This window comes from Dreissena polymorpha, chromosome 1 (genome assembly GCF_020536995.1).
Source record: "Dreissena polymorpha isolate Duluth1 chromosome 1, UMN_Dpol_1.0, whole genome shotgun sequence".
NCBI lineage: Eukaryota > Metazoa > Mollusca > Bivalvia > Myida > Dreissenidae > Dreissena > Dreissena polymorpha.
The window spans coordinates 76,751,392-76,772,150 of record NC_068355.1 but is presented as its reverse complement, the minus strand read 5'-3'; the positions used below and the strand labels follow the sequence as shown (position 1 = coordinate 76,772,150).

At 36.5% G+C, this 20,759-nt stretch overlaps 1 protein-coding gene across 1 annotated transcript in view; it reads right to left on the bottom strand.

Moving 5' to 3' along the window:
• Positions 1 to 353: 353 nt before the first annotated feature.
• The window catches only part of LOC127836292 (low-density lipoprotein receptor-related protein 6-like), a 49,071-nt gene continuing 28,665 nt past the window's right edge, over positions 354 to 20,759 (bottom strand). The window contains 10 exon segments of the mRNA XM_052362801.1: positions 354 to 8,083; positions 10,312 to 10,517; positions 11,111 to 11,457; positions 12,458 to 12,849; positions 13,196 to 13,422; positions 13,575 to 13,870; positions 15,539 to 15,685; positions 16,108 to 16,358; positions 16,837 to 17,032; positions 17,624 to 17,824. Coding sequence (XP_052218761.1) covers positions 6,481 to 8,083; positions 10,312 to 10,517; positions 11,111 to 11,457; positions 12,458 to 12,849; positions 13,196 to 13,422; positions 13,575 to 13,870; positions 15,539 to 15,685; positions 16,108 to 16,358; positions 16,837 to 17,032; positions 17,624 to 17,824 — 3,866 coding nt within the window. The 3' untranslated portion in view covers positions 354 to 6,480.

Genomic DNA, 20,759 nt, shown 5'->3' with positions numbered 1-20,759 from the left:
GAGTGGTGAAGGGTCAAGGTCAAGGTCATCCTTCAAGGTCAAACGTCATATAGGGGGACATTGTGTTTCACAAACACATCTTGTATTTACTTGTATTTACCTAATAACCATCCGAAATAATACTTTAGTATCTGCTTGTGTCTACTATTCAAGTACTTAGTTAACACATTAAGGTTATTTGTGTACTGATATTAGTACTTCACAAACAAGAAGCATTCTTTCATTGTTTCCGATGATTATATGTATAATTGATTGTGGTTATTCAGACCAGAAAACAAATGTGTAGTTTGTCAAGTACAGGTTACAAATATTTGGTCACACTAAATAAATGTAATAAATAACACATAAGAAAGTAATTTCAGCATCATTCTGATGCTTTTAATAGATTCAAAAATGTGTCATACATATATCAGTAATATAATTAGCACTTACAAGATAAACATTTTCAAAAATGCTATGTTATATCTACATGAATAAAAGGAAACATCACAATTGAAATACACTGGAGTTAATAATCTGCACCAGCTGACAGATTACAGGCATCTAGTCAAGCAACTTGAATCTTAAAATCAGGACACCTTTAAATTGACAAAATGTATAGCACAGAGCCAGATCAGTACATTAATTAACCCATTTAAGCCTAGTGGACTCTCCCATCCTTCTACATTGGATCAAGTTTTTTCCAAAATTATGGATGTCTAGTATACTTATTTCTATATTTTGAATATTTCTTACTGAAATTCCTTTAAGCAAACAGCGCAGACCCTGATGAGACGCCACATCATGTGGCGTCTCATCTGGGTCTACGCGGTTTGCCAAGGCCTTTTTTCCAGGTGCTAGGCATAAATGGGTTAACAGTTAAAATTGTACATTTGCCAAGAATTTAAGAAAATTATGAATAATGTATCTGAGGAAATGTTTGTTGCAACAAATTGGAATAGAAATCTTAAAGAAAATTTCTTTTGGTTCTAAACTTTCAAATTTTTGTAAAGAAAAAATATTTTAAAAATTATTAAATACTTTCATTTCTACTTCATTTTTGTTTTCTGAAAATACATCAATCTGTTTGCATATTTTTTTATTTAATTACATTGAATACAATGCAAAATATATAGTAAGCAATATTTTAAATACAAACAATTCAATGGAACCACTTAACATTATCTGTAAAATAATCTATCAATGCTAAACGATGATAAAATAACATTTTCAATGACATATGTACATGTACATGAAAGGCATGCAGTTTGTTCAAAACAAATATAAAATATCATTAAATTGTGAGAGCACACTTTTTTCATCACTCATTCTAAATATAAAAGAATATGAACATACTAGCCAACAGAATATAAAATTCCAATACATTCTTAACAACATATTATACCTCTCCCTCAAAGGGTTGTGCTTATATTTCTCAATTTATATCATGGCGTAAAACCTGATTATAACAAGTTTATATTTATCCTCATACTATACAGAGATCAGTAACACAATATTTATGCTTTGGGGCATATATCAGTTGTCATACACACCTGCCCCTTTCACGGGATAAACTAAGTCTCTTAAAGATATAAATAAGTGTTTATCATATAACAAACTTTGAAATAATAAAACAACCTGTGTGCATGATATGCCTTCCTATTGCTTACAGATGCATCAATTGAACATTGTCCTTTCTTATTCAAGCAAAATAGAGTTTTTTCAAAAAGAAGGCATTTCGTTGACATTTGATAACATAATTAATCCATGAAGCCCCACTTTGGGAAAGCATGGCTTAACCCTTTGCATGCTGGGTAATTTGTCATCTGCTAAAATGTCGTCTGCTGAATTTCTAAAATTAGCATTTTCTTCGATTTTTTTTCAAAGAATACTATATAAATAGCAAACAGTTTGGATCCAGATGAGACGCCACGTTCTGTGGCGTCTCATCTGGATCCAAACTGTTTGCAAAGACCTCAAAATTCGGTTCCAGCACTGTAATGGTTAATGCAGGTGTGTTAAGTTTTATCCCAGATATGCCGGTGCAGGGACGACACTTTCCACTTTAATAATATTTTTCTTTTAACCCTTTACCACTTAGATACGTATTTTGATGCATTTGTAGTCCCTAATAAAGTTACATTTAATTAAAGACCATTCTTACTAGATTAAAGTTTTAAAGGCTTCATTTCCAACACTAAGATACTGACAAGCAGCAACCAGCATAAAACCTGAACAGACTCCCAGTTACTCCCAGGCTGTTCTGGTTTTATGCTGTTTGCACATAGCCATTTTCACTTTGCTTCTAAGTGGGAAAGGGTAAAGTTTCATCCAAGATATGCCTGTGCAGGGACGATACTTTTTCTACTTATATGATATTTTTCTTTAAAAGGAATCTTTCTTAGTTAATAAAAGTTCCTACAGAAAGTGTTGTCCCTGATTAGCCTGAGTGGCCTGCAATAACCCTTTCAGTGCTGGAACCGAATTTTAAAGGCCTTTGCAAACAGTTTGGATCCAGATGAGACGCCACAGAACGTTGCGACTCATCAGGATCCAAACTGTTTGCTATTCTGATAGTATTTTTTGAAAAAAATCGAAGAAAATGCTTATTTTAGAAATTCAGCAGACGACATTTTAGCAGACGACAAATTTCCCAGCATGCAAAGGGTTAAGAACTGTTTTCTAAGAGGGAGGCTCATTTCTACAATAACAACATACATTTTAATTTGCACAAAACCTTTAAATAAAAAACATCATATCACAACAACATACATGTTTTTCATAAACCAATACTCAATAGAAGAATATTTTTTATGAAATCATAAGAAGCAATGATCTATGTCCTATGTAGTGACCTGGTGGTCTACTTGTCACAACAGTAACACTGTGCTATTTGCAACTCTTATAACAAACACCCTGTTACATTTGTATAACACGTTTTTCAAATATGTGGGTTGACACACAAAACTCATCTCACCACCCGCTATTCATTTTTTTGCTTAACCCTGTACCACTTAGATACATATTTTTACGCATGTGTAGTCCCTTGGAAAGTTAAATTTAATTGAAGACCTTTCTTACTAGATTCAGGTTTTTAAGGCTTCATCTCCAACCCTTAGATACTGATGAGCAGCAAACAGCATAAAACCTGAACAGAATGCGAGTTGCTCGCAGGCTATTCTGGTTTTATGCTGGTTGCAAAAGCCATTTTCACTTCGCTTCTTATGGGGGAAAGCGTTAAAATCTATTTGATATTTTTTCTGGCAACTACAAAATGTGTTATTCCCATTGATTATCCATAACAATTGCTTTACAATTGCTACATGTTCATACTAAATCTCCAAAGCTAAAGTCACACACTACAGTTTGAGGTAGTCAAAAAAACAAAATAAGCACAATTTTGCGGTGCTCTCTATTTACAAACTGGCTAAAAATTTAAGAAAACACTAATTAAAAACTATAAGCCTACTTAAAATTTATACTTAGTATGTTATAAAACTGTCTTAAAAACATAATCATTTTCTAAAAAGTATTTAAAATTCAAAATGAAAATTGCCACATACAAACTGACTCCCAATTTCAGAGTCAACTCGTTACTTTTCAGACCCATATAATGCTAGGTTTGAGTTTGTTGTATATTGCTGAATGTTATGTAATAATCTTAATAGAATTCTTGTAGAATCTAATACTTAGTATGCCTATTTTAACCAGTACCTCCCCCTACTTCCCAGACTTGAAATAACAATGAAAAACCAATTACATATTTAGCAGCACTCTGGGATTTAATGCATGCCTGTAGAGTGTCGCCCCAGATTAGCCTCAGCGGTCCGCACAGGCTAATCAGGGAAGACACTTCCTGCTTTTATGGAATTTTTTCGTTTCTTCTTAACAAAATCCAATAAATCAGATAGGGTCATCCCTAATTAGCCTTGCAGACTGCACAGGCTTATCTGGGACAACACTTTACGCACATGCATTATGCCCTGTTTTCTCAGAGCGAAGCACATATCTATTCAATCTTCTTTTTTGCATTACCGACTTTTTTGTCCAAAATTTCAGAATATGTCTTTGGATAATACTTTGGAGAATGGTGATAAGTTAAATTACAGGCATGACAGGTCACTTTATATAGAAGCCTATTATAACTTGCTAATAGACATCAATGGTTCAACGAATACTTTTTGAAAATAAATTGCTTTATTAAACAACCCAATAAATGATAACTGTTTTAAGGCGTAACCACAATTCAAATAAAATAGCATATCTCTGCAAAAATTTATACAAAAAAATTGTTCCTTTTCTAAAAGTTCCTTGAAGTTAAAACATAACATGGAAAAATAAGAACACTTATATCCACTTATGAAAATGTTCTCCAAAACAGAAATGTCCAAAAACATACCAGGTTGAGTGAATACTGTAATAACGAAAAAACTTCATACAAGTAAAACAATGAATATTAACCTTTAACGTCATTAGCATGTGCATATGTACTAACAAAACAAAAAAATCTTTGCCCTAGTTGATGCATTATAAGTCTATGCTATGAATGTGTACAAATGTTAATGAATTTAAAACATAATATTTACACTGAAAATAAGGCTGCAGGGTACATTAAAATGTGACACTATCATAAATACTGGCATTTTAAAAAAACAGTTTGATAATAATGTAATAAAATATGGGCAATGGTCTGGGAAAACATTCTCAATGCATGCTCGTAAAGTATCGACCCAGGCGCAGTCTGCACATGTAAAGTATCGACCCAGGCGCAGTCTGCACATGTAAAGTATCGACCCAGGCGCAGTCTGCACATGCTAATCAGAATAACACTGTCCATGTTTATGTTTTTGTGTTTAAAAGAATAGTCTCTACTAAACAAAAATCGAGCCTATATGGAAAAGGTTGTCCCAAATAAGCCTGTTCTGTGTGCACATGCTAACCTGGGATGATAGTTTACCCTGATGCATGAAGCCCTATTTCCCCTTACACTGGCTTATATGTAAAACTTAATATTTCTGATGTTGTAAACAATAAAAAAATTGAAGTTTGAGAGGCTGGGAAAACTCTTAATTTCCTTATGTTAAGTTTGAATTTTAAATTGACTGTAAAAATAAAATTACACAACCAGTTAACTTAATGTTAAAAAACAACAACATTAAGATAATAAATCATTAATAATCAATTGATTTGAAAACAAGAAAATGGATCATTAACAGTCTAACATGTAATAAGGTTCTTATCTACAAGCAACTCAAGCAACTCAATAAGCCACTGAACACATGGTGTGCATAAAAGACTTACTTATCATTACTCATGTCAACATCAGATTTGGTTTTCCTACTTTGAAGTCAGAATTTACCAATATGAAATATAATATATTAAATGTATGAATACATACACTAGAGCTGTAACGATTTGGTTTGATGCATCGAAAAAACGGTTCAACGCCGTCGATTCGATTTCGATACCAATACGGCCAATTTCGATTCCGTTCGATGCGTTCCCGATTGATCCGCATTTTAAACGCTACTTTCCAAATCACTTGTCTAAACGTATTTGTCATTTGTAATACGTCTTGTGATTCGTCAATAGCCAATATGGCATCAAATGAATGAATTAATAACATGCTGAGCATTATATCAGCCGGTAAAATGGCTTCTTCAACCACACCGAAAGACGCACCGTCAAAATTAAAATCAAAAGTATGGGAACATTTCTGGTTTCACAAAGGTTCTGATGCAAAGGCAACTTGCAAAACGTGTTTTGTTGACCTAAGTTACCCATATGGTGTGTTTACTAAACTGTTTGCGATTGCCTTGCTTAATATTCCTTTTATTATATACTTACATGTTCTTTTTTTGTGTTAAACACTTGTGATACATTGTGCATTTTATTTCATTTAAGAATAACTCAACAGGAAGATTGTTCAATACATTTGTGTCTTATAAAACAATGTTGCGTTTTTATATTTTATTTAAAAAATTAAAAACTTTAAATGTACTACAATAAGTTAATAACAAATACCAAACATATTAATTCATGCTCTGGACAAACCAAACAGGAAATAGTTTGCAAAATAAGCAGCAAATAGTTTATCGGACCATTTGGTATCAAAATCAAATTGAATCGAATGATGGGTGAATCGTTATAGCTCTAACACACACAGCAAAACATCAATTTAATATGAGGCCTTTAACTAATGTGCTTTTAATGTAACAGGTTTATTACTATTGATACACATTATGGTTTGGCTTAAAGTTTTGTCATAAAACAATGAAACTGATAGCACAAATGACAAAATAACTAATATAACTAAATGTTATATACATGCCATTAAAATAGAACATTGCAAATACATTCAGAGACATGTGACTATATAGCATTCCTAACTCGCCAAGTATGCATGTAACTGTACACTTGAACATCTAAGATTTCATTACTTTAAGATCACACCTAATAAATATGCAAATAAAGTACATGTAATTACAATCAAATAACTGTCTAACAGTCTGATGTAGCAACTGGGGAGGGAGGGGGTGGGTAAGGGTTGAAATAGCTACGCTCCGTCGTAGGAGAATCAGGGCAACTTGTCAATTCATCAGAGAAATAATTGCTGTGGGGGGTAGGGGGTGGGGGATAAGGGTCAGAGTCGTAAGCCATCTCTGGGATTGAGAAGTTGAAGAATTTGTTCTGTTGTCGAAAGTAGGGCTCGCTGTCTTCACAGACGTCTGTGCTGCAAGGGGTGGTGGGCGGGGGCGGCACATGGCCATGTCTCCGCCGATGTTTTTTGTATGAATGAACTGATGAGCTGTTTGTTTTGTAGTCGGAGTATTCGCCAACACAAACGGACCTGTCTGTTACAGGGCTAGGAGGTGGGTTAAGTGTTTCTTTGGGGTACTGAGTCACGGCTGAACTACTTGAGGAGGCTCCTGTGACGTGATTACGGTCATACACAGTTTCAGAACCTAATGATAAAGTTGCAGATATTAATGCTTTTCGTTCATGTTTCTTGCTGCGCTTTGGTTTGACTGAACTATTCGGTGCTTCACTACTATGAATAGGTTTTAACACAATCTTTTCATGCATTTCATACGGAAACTCGGGCGACTTTCTCCGACATGCAAACACTAACACACCAACAACTATGATTGCAAACACTCCCACCACGACAGCCACAATGACGTAAGGCGAAACTGACTTTGTATCTGCACTTGATGTCTGGTTATCACATCCACTCTCGTCAGAGTTATCTTCACAATCTTGCTTACCGTCACAGCGGCCCACACGCTCGTAACACTTGTTACCATCAGCACACTTAGTTTCTGACTCTTTTTTACAGCATCCCGCCTCGTCCCCACGGTCAGCACAATGTGGTATTCCATCACAGACCTGAACTTCAGGGATACACTTCTTGTCATTACACAGAAAAAAATTGGGTTCGCACACCGGGCAATCTTTTTCATCGGACTTATCAGTACAATCAGCAGTGCCATCACACACCCAGTTATTAGGCACGCACTCAGCTGATTTTGTAGTACAAGTGAACTCACTTGCTTTGCATGTCGTTTTCTCTGCACAGGACCGTTCATCGACCAGAACCAAGTCATTCGGGCAGGAACACTGCGCACTTTGAGAGCTCTTAGCGATGCATATATACGAACAATTACCATTATTTCTTGCACATGGATGTGCTTTCAGAAATTCTGGGTCAATTTGCATCGCTGCATGTATGTCAGTCAGATTGGGCACCCTTCCTAGAATGATGGTCACATTGGATCCAGTCTTTTTATCCATTCTTCCTATGAACTTCTTATCCTTATCCACCCAATACAAATACTGCTCAAAGACAGCAATACCTGTGACTGTTTGGAGCTTATCGGTAGTTTTGCCATTCAAGAGCACCTTGCGGTTTCCTCCAGAGAGATCACTGCACTCTATCACATTGTCCTCCTGATCAGCCCAGAACAGCAAGTCCTCATTGGGGTCCACTGCTATTGGACCAGGTTTTGAAAGGTCCGAGTGAAACAAAGAAATTACTTCAGTACCATCCAATAGCGATCGCTGAATAGTTGGAGGGCTCTTTTCACTTGTCCAATACAGGTGCCTGAAATAATTTATTGCTGTTTATGTAAGCAATTAAAGTATTATGATTAGTAGATCCATACATGCTCCTAATAAATGTACATGCACATTAAAGCTAAACTTACACATTGATGTCAAACGAACAACACCCAAATATGGAAATGGAATAAGACAACACACAAGCCTTAAGTAATGAATTTAGAAACAAAGTCTCATTTTAGCATGTCCTTTACAAAACACTTTCCCCCACACGAACCATTCACGTTTGTTAATTATTGTTTATTCAATGCAGAACATTACTTAACAATAAATTTAACTAGAAAAATGTTGCTTAGAATTATGTCACACAACACATGTTTGTACACGCATAAATCTATTACCGGTATATTCTGCAAAAAAATGTCCTTAAGTTCTTTCTTTACAATAACCTTCAATTTAGAGTCATTCAACTGTGAAAGTTAAAAGATTAAGCCAGTAGATAAAGAGGTGGGAGTAAAAACAAAAGCACTGCATAACAGGTGCCACGCTCGGCTGCCGGTGCAGTTTTGAACAAGAAACAGTTGGAGACAATGATGCTCCCCAAAGTGTTTTTTTGTCACAATATTGCACTATATATTCAGATAAAAGGAAACGTCTTGAGGGTACAGTAGTTGGGGGGACAATAATTTTTTTATAGAAAATTTCAAAGGGCCATAACTTTGTGAAAAATCATCCAACTAGAACCCGCTGATAATATGCACATCTCCTCTTGATAGTGAAGCTTCCCATAAAGTTTCATTGAATTCCGGTCATTAGTTGCTGAGAAATAGCCCGGACAAGAATTGCACTATATGTACAGTTAATGGAAAATTTCAAAGGGCCATAACTCTGTGAAAAATCATCCGACCAGAACCCGCTGATAATATGCACATCTCCTCTTGGTAGTGAAGCTTCCCATAAAGTTTCATTGAATTCCGGTCATTAGTTGCTGAGAAATAGCCCGGACAAGAATTGTACTATATGTACATTTAATGGAAAATTTCAAAGGGCCATAACTCTGTGAAAAATCATCCGACCAGAACCCGCTGATAATATGCACATCTCCTCTTGGTAGTGAAGCTTCCCATAAAGTTTCATTGAATTCTGGTCATTAGTTGCTGAGAAATAGCCCAGACAAAAATTGTGCACGGAAGGACACACGGACACATGGACGGACAGACGAAGCGGCGACTATATGCTCCCCCCAAAATAAATTCTGGGGGAGCATAATAAATGAAAGCTTGACAGATTTTTTTATTTTTTTTAGAAGTCACAGTGACCTTGACCTTTGACCTAGTGACCCAAAATTGGGTGTGGCATGTAGAACTCATTAAGGTGCAGCTACATATGAAGTTTCAAATTTGTAGGTGGAAGCACTTTGATTTTAGAGCCAATGTTCAAAACCTTGACAAAATGTTAAGGTTTTAGCACGAAGCGGACGGCGACGGACATGACACTACGAGCTGGCTATGACAATACCTCCGGTTTTCTCCGAAAACAGCCGAGCTAATAATTGGACTATATAATACATGTAAATCTAAACATTGAGGTCACTTCAAAGGAATGGTTTGAGTAAGACCCGTACAGCAATAAAAAAGGTTTTGAAAACTTGAAGCTTTCGGACACACAAAACAGACAAAGGGCCACCATGCCAAAATTTATTGCAGCAATATTCCTTTCTTTATGATCATATAACAAATTTAGGTCAGTAAACTATGGAAGATCCAGCAGTCCACCCAGTACTAAAAGACATGTTCAAACACCCACTTTGGGACATATTCATATTAACAAGAAACCGTCGGAGACGGGTGATGCTCCCCAAAGTTTTTTTTTGTCACAATATTGCACTATATATTCAGATAAAAGGAAACGTCTTGAGGGCACAGTAGTTGGGGGGGACAATAATTTTTTTATAGAAAATTTCAAAGAGCCATAACTCTGTGAAAAATCATCTGACCAGAACCCGCTGATAATATGCACATCTGCTCTTGGTAGTGAAGCTTCCCATAAAGTTTCATTGAATTCCTTATGGTATGTGTTTATTATTATTTCTTTAAATTTCTTTACTAACTAGAAATGTGTTACAATTACTGATGGCCCTATGTTTGAACGCAGACAAATCTACTATTTATTTTACTGATGACAAAATTACAAAGGGCCAGTAATTTTTATTGACTCCATAGGGCCTAAAAACAGTACAATTAAGAAAGTGTAAGACGTTTTTCGACTCACCCTTTAAATGGGTTAACAGCCAGGTAGCGTGGTTTGTAGTGAGGCCCCTGGACAACCACACCACTCACATCCAGTTCCAGGTGTACAAATGTGATGGAATCCGTCTCAGCCGACGAGTAAAATAAAACACGTGAAAACGGGTCAATCGCAAGGTCAAACGGTCGAATATTACCATCACTGTCTTTCTTGTTCAACACCACACCATCCTAAAAAAGAGCACGGTTTGTTAGATTTGTTTGTGTTTGTTGTTAAAAATGTTTATTTAAATAAAAATTTAGTTTTATTCATATTTATCATCATAAACAATGAAAAATAGTTGTGAAGGAATATGACAAAATGTTGTTGTTAACCTAAGATGTTCACTAGCCCTATCCATAAAGATGGGAAAATACTTGCTTGGCCAATAAAAACTATATTTTGTGAAAATTATTTAAAACTTACAAGATCTGAAAAATATTTAATCATCAACAGAAATGAGATTTACATTTCACCATGCAGCTCTTAAAATTTGGACAAATGTTTGTTTCTTAAATGAGTAGTTACAAAACGTTAATTTAATTCCTTGTCTATGACAAATCTTTGTGTATTACCGGTATGTTAGAATGAAATATTTCAGACAATGTTTTTATATATTAAAGTAACAGGGTACTTTAGCATGCAATACAATGAAAACACTTACATAAATATACTGTATCGACAGTTTAAACCAAAGTACATAAGATACAGTAAAGCGTTATAGAAGGTATGAAACAAGTTTAATTATTTACCAGGTTATGCCCAATAATCAAATAATTTTTACCTCTGACCCATCAACTTTGGCATGTTTGATGGACTTGGACTTGCCCCCAATCCAGTAGATGTGCTCCTTGACTGGGTCATAGTCTATAGCACGTATTTTATTTACGTCCGTCAGGGGCAAAATCACGTCTGGTGATGCATCCGAGTCGTCCTCCAAAACCAGCAGACGACTGATGTCTGACTTGCGACTGAAGAGCAGGAAGGATTGAGGCGGAACACACGACTTGTTGTCAAGCGTGTAGTGGGTAGGGCAGGCGCAGGACACTTGTTTCGTGAGGTTTACAGCGTCTGGCATTGCCAGACACAAGTGTGAGCAGCCGCCATTGTTCTTGATACAATTATTCCAGCCTAAAAACAAGAAATAGAGAATAATAGGTTAGTGTTGATTATAGATCAGGTTTATCATGCGAGGCTTAGAAAACAAAAAGCACGAGCCTTGGTGAGTGCTTTTTCGTTTTCGTGCCGAGCATGATAAACCTGATCTATAATCAACACTAATCTATTATTCTATTTATCCCATTTTTTATTCTGTAAACCTTTTTATTTAAACAAAATTAGTTTGACAGGATAATTTCGCTGGATTTATGACGTCATTTCGTCAAAATATTGACGTCATTTCCTGCCGTTGATTATAGATGATATTTAATCAATGGGGCTTTAATCAACCAAATTCGCTGTAAAAGTGCGATAAAATATATGTTGCATATCATAAGACATGATATATTGGTTCATTTTATTATCTGTGCTTGAGTGTATGCCTTAAAGTATCAGGTAAAACATAGGAAAACATAAAAATCATTAACTTTTTATTGCAATAAGAGCTAAATAAATGCTTTTGGGCACTTCAGTCAATATCAGTTACCATATCTATAACGCCCTAAAGAATACACTTAATTTTGAACCACGTCAAATGTCATTCAATTCTTCATTACATTTGACAAAGGATATGACAATAGTAGTAAATTGAAAAATATGTAACAAACGATTACAAACATGAAACCGTCTAACCATTTTATTCCATGTGAATTCTTGCCAAAAAACAACTGATTTTGCATATATGAGTCATGTTCTGAGAAAACTGGGCATAATGCATGTGCGTAAAGTGTCATCCCAGATTAGCCTGTGCAGTCTGCACATGCTTATCAGGGACCATACTTTCTACCTAAACTAGATTTTTGCTAAGAAGAGACTTTCTTTTAACAGAAAATATCATGAAAGGGGAAAGTGTCATCTCTGATTAGCCTGTGCAGACTGCACAGGCTAATCTGGGACGACACTTTACGCACATGCATTATGCCAAGTTTTCTCAGAACGCGACTCATATGTTAGCCAGTTTTTTGTCACTCACCCGACTGCCGGGAATGATGGAACACCAGAAGGTCCATAACTTTATCCAAGTCCTCCAGCACCATTGTCCTGTTACTCCCAGACGTCTTGTTTGCCTTCTCAATGGTGTGTGTCTCCCAGTCCGTCCAGTACAGATAGTCTTGGTACTGTGTTAGTGCCATCGGCTTGTTTAGCACCTCCAGCGTGAGAATCCTCGTGCGGTTGGTGCCATTCATGTCGGAGGACTCGATGGTCTTCTTGTCCATGTCTGCCCAATAGAGGCGCCTCTGGGAGTAGTCGATGGTGAGACCATACACACGCCCGATGTCACTGATGATCACCTCCCGGTGGCTTCCGTCCAGCCACGCCCTCTCCAGACGAGGCGGCTGCGCCCAGTCTGTCCAGTACATGTACCTAAAATTCACAAAGTATTCACTTAAAATTCTTGCAATTTAATAGAAGTCTATTTTCGTGAGTGTAAAATAAAACATCAAAATGGAATATTATTATTTAAAGCAAATTTGATTTTATAAACTATTTGCCTACAAAATTAATTACAGTGGAAATAAAACTTTGTTTTCTTTTTACCTGCTAGGAAGGGTTGCCTGTACTCATTTAACCAATTAGGATGCTTATTCTATGCCAAGGTACTATTTACAAAAAATAGTATGCATATGAGAAATTGTTGAGGGCTTGCCAACAAAATTACAAAAAAAATTGCAACAAGAAAACAACACCAATTAAGCCAGCTAAAACGCACCCATTTGGTGGATCCAGGGCAATGGCCTTCGGGTGACTGAGATCCTTCCATATGAGCACACGTCTCGAGGTGCCATTGAGTCTAGCCACCTGAATCCTGTTGGACTCTGAGTCTGCCCAATAGATGTTGTGGGCAAGCCAGTCTACAGCCATTCCCTCGGGACCGGCGATGTCGAAGTCTATGATTTTCTCACTAGAGCTTCCGTTCATGAATGCTCGGCTGATTGACTAAAATGGATAATCGACTAAAATGGATAATCAACATCCTTTTAAAATTCAATCTCGGTTAGTTCTTATTACTTTGCATCACTCCAAGATAACTATTTTGTTGACAGTTACTCATTCACATTCAGTTCTATAAATGCAGCATATCAACCCACCATAGATTCACCGTCAGTCCAATAAATCCGGTTGTCTCCGATATCGAAGTCGATGGACAGCACCTTTTCAATGTCTTTCAGTGGTAAGCTGGTCACGCGGTGGGCTGTAGAGATGGACAGAGACATCCTCTTTATGTCCTCCTCCCGTGTGAACAGCAGGAATGCATCCGGTGCTATGCATTTCTTGCCGTTGTTAATGAGTTCAAGCCCCCCTGGGCATGCACACTGGGCCCCATTGGGTGTGTACAGACACAGATGGCTGCACCACCCGTTGTTCTCTCCACATGGATTGGTACCTGAAGAAAAACATCAATGCTTATGCACTGTTGGCCAATATCAGTGTCAATTACTAACAAAGTTTTACCTAATTGAATGGAGAAACTGCCGAATTAATAATTTCAACAAAAGTAAATCAACAGCAAGTGCATATCCAAAATCAGTCTTAACTGTACTTTTCGAAAGTTCTTTTTATTGTTGCCACTTAAGTATTATCTTCTTTATAAATATTTGTTTTATTTGTCAAACCAAGACTAAGATGTATATTTCAAAAGAAAAGGTAAATAAACAATGACTTTTTTGTGTACATTTTACATTAAATAACATTATAAGAAATGTTAACCCTTTACCACTTGGATACGCATTTTGACGAATTTGTAACCCCTTTGCACATCAATGAGAGTTAAATAAGTTTCTTACTAGATTCAAGTTTTTAAAGCTTCAGCAAACAGCATAGAACTTAACAGCCAGCAAATGACTGGCAGGCTGCTCTGGTTTTGTGCTGATTGCATAAGCCATTTCCACTTTGCTTCTGAGTGGGAAAGGGTTCAGCAGATAAGCTAAACTTAAAAACATATAACATTTTGTACACAAAAGTACTTCCTACAGAAAAACACCTTCATTAGCAAACGTTTTATTTCCAATTAAGTCAACATCAACGGAAATTACTACACAATGGCTCTTGGCCTAAGTACTAATAGTAATATAATGCTGCAGTTATAATGTTCAACCACTTAGACCTGTCTACCTAATTAGTTGCATTATGTTTGACGGCAATGAAACGAGGTGAAATATTTCAGATCCCTGAATAAAACTCGGCTACAGTCCATATACATCTATATGCATTTGGAACATTTCACACAACATGTCAATATGCAGAAACACATAATAAGTACGCAGATGGGGTTATAATTGTATTTAAATATAAAACAGTGGTATGATATGATTTACTACAAAATATACTGGAGTTATCTTTTATTTAGCCATGAAAGCTTGCAAGTCCCTGTAAATCAAAAAGCTTAAGCAGAAGTGTTGACTTCTATCTAAGCAAATGCTACATCAGTGGGTTTTATCATATGTTGTACTGCTCAAGCTCTAAATATTTCATCTTTAAGTACAATTATTGCTCAATTATTACTGCTAAAGTTAATTCCTTTATGGTCTTTAAGAGTTTCAATTACTATGAAGATTTCAGTCACAAACTGAGTGTTTCAATTTCCATTTGACCAATTAAATCAATTTATTTACATTAACTGTAAATATACCAATGAAATAATTTTGGTCTTTTCCATCAATTGGTCACGTGTGTAACCTCCTGATTGGGCAATAACTTTACAGGGGTGTTTAAAGAATATTTAAAGTCTTATCAGTATTTGTTGCAAGCAGTGGGCTGATACACGGGTACTTTGACAATTTGTATTAATAACTAATCTCTACTATTGAACATACAATGTTTTGTAGAAACCCTCACATTTAAGTATGTTCTAGATGAGAATGTTTCCGATTAATATCCTACATTACGGTGATCTAAACAAGACCAAAGTCCATAACACCTTCCACCCAGATGCATCATGCTTGTCAAACTACCACCTGTCTGAAATCATTTTCATTGGTGAGTCCTGTATTGTGTGAACCATGTGTGCCAGCCATGTACAAAGCATTGTCAGACGCACAACTAGTGGGTCAGCCACTCACCCTTTACAGCCTTACATTGGTGGCCTTGAGCCCCATGAGATCTGGGAGCTGGTCAATGATGAGGGTCCGGTTGCCACCCGTCCTCTTGTTGACTCGCTCCACTGACCGTCTCTGCCACTCAGACCAGTAAAGGTATTCATCTGGATAAATTGAGCTGCTTTCTTGGAAAACTGATCTTATTGCAAGTGTGTATAATATCATCCCAGATTAGCCAGTGCAATCTGCACGCAGAAAATCCAGTTTAGGCGGAAAGTGTTCTCCCTGATTAGACTGGGCTTAAAGAGTATAGAGTATACGGACTGCACAGGCTAGTCTGGGACAACACTTAACACACATACTTTAAGCCCAGTTTTCCCTATGCAAAGCTCAGTTAGATCACATGGGAGCATAATTTTTATATTGCAGGCTGGGGATGTTCAAAAGTTAAGTGACTCAACATGAAGAAACTGAAGTACTGTATTAACTAATTATTTAAAAAACCAATAAATATTGTTTTTATACTGCACTAAGTGAAGTAATTCCCCCGGATATTAAAAATGCTACAACTGTACCCCAAACTTACCTAACAGACTAAATCCAAACAGATGAGGTAGATTATCTCTGACAAGCACCCTGCGACCGCTGCCGTCCATGTTTGCGACCTCAATCAGGTCAAGCTTGGCATCGCACCAGTAGATCTTGTCCTCTCGATAGTCCACTACAATGCCGTTAGGCCAGCTGAGGTCAGTGTTGATTATCACTGAACGGTTGGTGCCGTCCAGGAAAGCTCGCTCAATTTTGGGCTCTTTTCCCCAGTCTGTCCACCATATGTACCTAAGCCAAATATTGATACATTGACAGTGCAAATGCATGGGTGTGTAAATCTTAACCTAACTTGTCTGACAATGTTCATTTTTCTGCCAGACTAGTAAACTTATCTTGTTGGTAAGTCCAGACCATATGCAATATCATCATCATAAAAAGTTTTAAAATGTCAGATTATTAAAGAAATTTGATGAACATGACAATTTTAGCCTGTCATTTTTTTTTTAACCCTTTCAGTGCTAAACCGAATTTTGAAGGCCTTTGCAAACAGTTTGGATCCAGATGAGATGCCACAGAACGTGGCGTATCATCTGGATCCAAACTGTTTGCTATTCTGATAGTATTCTTTGAAAAAAGTCGAAGAAAATGCTAATTTCAGAAATTCAGCAGACGACATTTTAGCAGAAGACAAATTTCCCAGCATGCAAAGGGTTAACCCAGAGTAAAGCTCCATCAATAAATCTTGTTGAAGGTCAGCATCTGTTACCCATGTTCCGGGTCCAGACAGAGGGCCCGGGGCTCATCAAGGTTATCTGAGATCAGTATTTTACGAGAAGTGCCGTTCAATCTCGCCACCTCAATGCGGTCAGTGCCCGTGTCTGTCCAGTAGAGGTTGCGACCAATCCAGTCCACTGCAATACCGTCCGGGTGGTCAACCTCTGTGTCTATCAAGGTTATCTGACCTGTAACAAGAAATCATACCTGAAATATTGTTTTGTTTAATTCTTCTAGCTTGGTAATCCATTTTTAGTTTATAGATTTATCATTAAACAAGAGCTGTGTTTGTGAAACACAATGCCTCCTACTGCGCTTTGAAGCCGCATGGCAGCTATTTTAGAAACAAGGTTATATTTTGAATGTAAAGGTCACAGTGACCTTGACCTTTCACCTAGTGACCTAAAACCATTTTTGATTGTAGATCTCAATGAGATGCATGCACATGTGAAGTTTAAAGAACATAGACCCAAGAGTTTTCATTTAATGAGCTAGCTTAAAGTTTTGGGACAGACACACACATACGATGACAGACAGACAGGCCAAAAACAATATAACCCTGATCATTCGATCTGGGGACATAAAATAATTAATGTAAACATAATTATATAAGTATAAACAAATAAGAAAATGTGGTAGTTGTAATATCTGTTGAAAACATTACAAAACTTAGATATTTTAACACACTGCATCAGCACTAGTAATTTGTTAATTACAGTCATGGCTTTACAAATCCAAGAGACAGTTCAGCAACAACCAAGAAACTCTTTCACCCTTACCTGTGCCATTAAGATATGCTCTCCGTATGGCCCTAACTTCATCATCAGTCCAATAGACGTATCCCTCAACGGGGTCAAAATCAATGGCGATGGAATGCTTGATGTTATCCAACTGCAGGACGATGTCTGTGAAGTCTGGCATGTCCAGCGAGATCACACGAATGTCCGTACGTCGGGCCAATAGCAACATCTGCTGGGCACCTACATTACAGCAAACATTATTGACAGGGGTACATGCTCAGTATAACCAGGAGAAAAAATATGTTTAGTTGGGAACTTTAAAACTACAACAATACTGGAACTTGTAATACACACAATAAAAGAAGTCACCCCCAACGTGTGGTATATTTTTGTATCCTAGGTGCATGATTTGAATAATATTGGTAGAGGGCCACTAAGCAAAATGTAATGCCAAACACCACACCTCTAGTTCTTGTGATTTCAGATCAGATTTTATAAGTTTTCAATGTATGCATAAAAGGAAACAAGATGCGTTTGTGAAACACAATGTCCCCCTATATGATGTTTGACCTTGAAGGATGACCTTGACCTTGTGAAGGATGACCTTGACCTTGACCTTTCACCACTCAAAATGTGCAGCTCCATGAGATACACATGCATGCCAAATATCAAGTTGCTATCTTCAATATTGCAAAAGAATTCATAAAATAAGCAATTTGGGCCACATAAATTTGACCTCTGACCTTGAAGGATGACCTTAACCTTGACCTTTCACCACTCAAAATGTGCAGCTCCATGAGATGCACATGCATGCCAAATATCAAGTTGCTTTCTTCAATATTGCAAACGTATTTATAAAATAAGCGATTTGGGCCACATATATTTGACCTCTGACCTTGAAGGATGACCTTGATCTTGACCTTTCACCACTCAAAATGTGCAGCTCCATGAGATACACATGCATGCCAAATATCAAGATGCTATCTTCAGTATTGCAAAAGTATTCATAAAATGAGCGATTTTGGCCACATATATTTGACCTCTGACCTTGAAGGATGACCTTGACCTTGACCTTTCACCACTCAAAATGTGCAGCTTCAAACGCAAACAGACAGACAGGCCAATGGACCAACAGACCGACAGGGCAAAAACAATATGTCCCCCACTACTATATGCGAGTGAAGTTGACGGTCGGGTGAGAAAAGTTTGTTAAATACTTGACCGACTGGGCGAGTGCTGTTTTTCAAGTTGAGAAATATAAATTCAGTTCCAGAACTCCTGCCACATAGACAAAATTGCGAACAATTTTTCAAATGAACAAAAAATAGGTTTAGTACACAAAGAAACTGTACTTACGTTTTGACAATGAAAAATTACGTAACGGGCACAATAAAAATAATTCTCGAATCAGCTGCGCTCTTTTCCTAGGTGTCAGTGCTCTTAGCTTATCGATTAAAAGTTAAAAAAAAAACAGTTAAATATATTGGTCATTCCGTGAAGAATAAAATTTCATTTTAATGTAAATATCAATAAAAAAATAATACATAACTGGTTTATTATAATTCTTCTTATATTTAATTAAAAATAAACACAAACAATAATTATTAATAAACAGAATAATTTGTGATCAAAAGCCTTAGTAAAAATTTACCAAATTGTAACCATTTGTCAATCAAGCATGTGTTTCAGTAAAAGTTTGTCTGAAATATTAAAACTCGGCATGGAAAAAGGTTCTATTTTAAAATATCTGCAAGGTGGTGGAGACAGGGAACAGAAAGAAAGGTCATCAAAAAGAGAAGCGAAAAGTATTGAGAAAAGGAAACAGGTGCAGAAATCGTAAGGAAAGCAAATAAAATCCATCAGATAATGTAGTTAATTTGTTTGCAGTTTAGTGTCACTATGTTACGTAGGTTAAAAAGGTTCTGGTTGATCATAACTATATTAAAACTATAGATAAATATTTTTTAAATGCAAGGCCAGTAAATTAAAGTGAAGGGCCAGTGGATTGTCAGGCCTACTCGCCCTGCAGGGGGAGTGGCTCTGGAAAAATTCTTCAAGGTCTGTAGTGTGTTCATTTTATTTTTTTTTCCTTGTTACAACTGTTGTAGAGGCAATTATTTCTTTGCCTGCATGACCCTAACATAATAGTGTTAACTAGGATCTTTTAATGATGATGTATTGAACTAAAATCAATGTATTTGTCCCAGCAGAAACATCATCATTTTAATGGTTTTCTTTTTCTTTTGTTCAGCATCTTTTTTATTTACGTTTTAAGCACTATTTCACTTTCCAGTCATCAACCTCGTACAGCTTAGTACAGGTTGCAACAGTTTAACCCTTTGCATGCTGGGAAATTTGTCGTCTGCTAAAATGTTGTCTGCTGAATTTCTAAAATTAGCATTTTCTTTGATTTTTTTCAAAGATTACTATCAGAATAGCAAGCAGTTTGGATCCTGATGAGACGCCACGTTCTGTGTCGTTTCATCTGGAACCAAACTGTTTGCAAAGGCCTCCAAAATTCGGTTCCAGCACTGAAAGAGTTAAAATTTCAGAGATAATACTTTAACAAATACATATTTATTGCTATCAGAAATATGTATTTGCATTAAAAATACATTAAATTATGAAGATAAAAGCAGTAAAATTATTGTGTAACTTATATGCAAGCCAACCAGCAAAATCAATGCAAGCATGTAGCATTTTAATCTGCAACACATGCTGAACTCTTCCCCAGAATTGTTCAGAAGATAATAAAACAGATTATTTGCAACAATGATGAGCAATATTTACCAGATTATATGCAACGATGAATAAAACTTTCAATTGTATTGTAAGTACTAATAAACACAATGAAGGTCATATGAGAAAAAAAAATGATAAGAAAATAAACGGACCAATAAAGTTCACTCAAATAAAAAACTATGAAAAACAAGATGTGTTTGTGAAACACTATGTCCCCATATATTTGACCTTGAAGGATGACCTTGACCTTTCTTCACTCAACATGTGCAGCTCCATGAGATACACATGCATACCAAATATCAAGTTGCTATCTTCAATATTGCAAAAGTGTACATAAATGAGCGATTTCGACCCATATATTAGACCTTTGACCTTGAAGGATTACCTTGACCTTTCACAACTCAAAATGTGCAGCTCCATGAGATACACATGC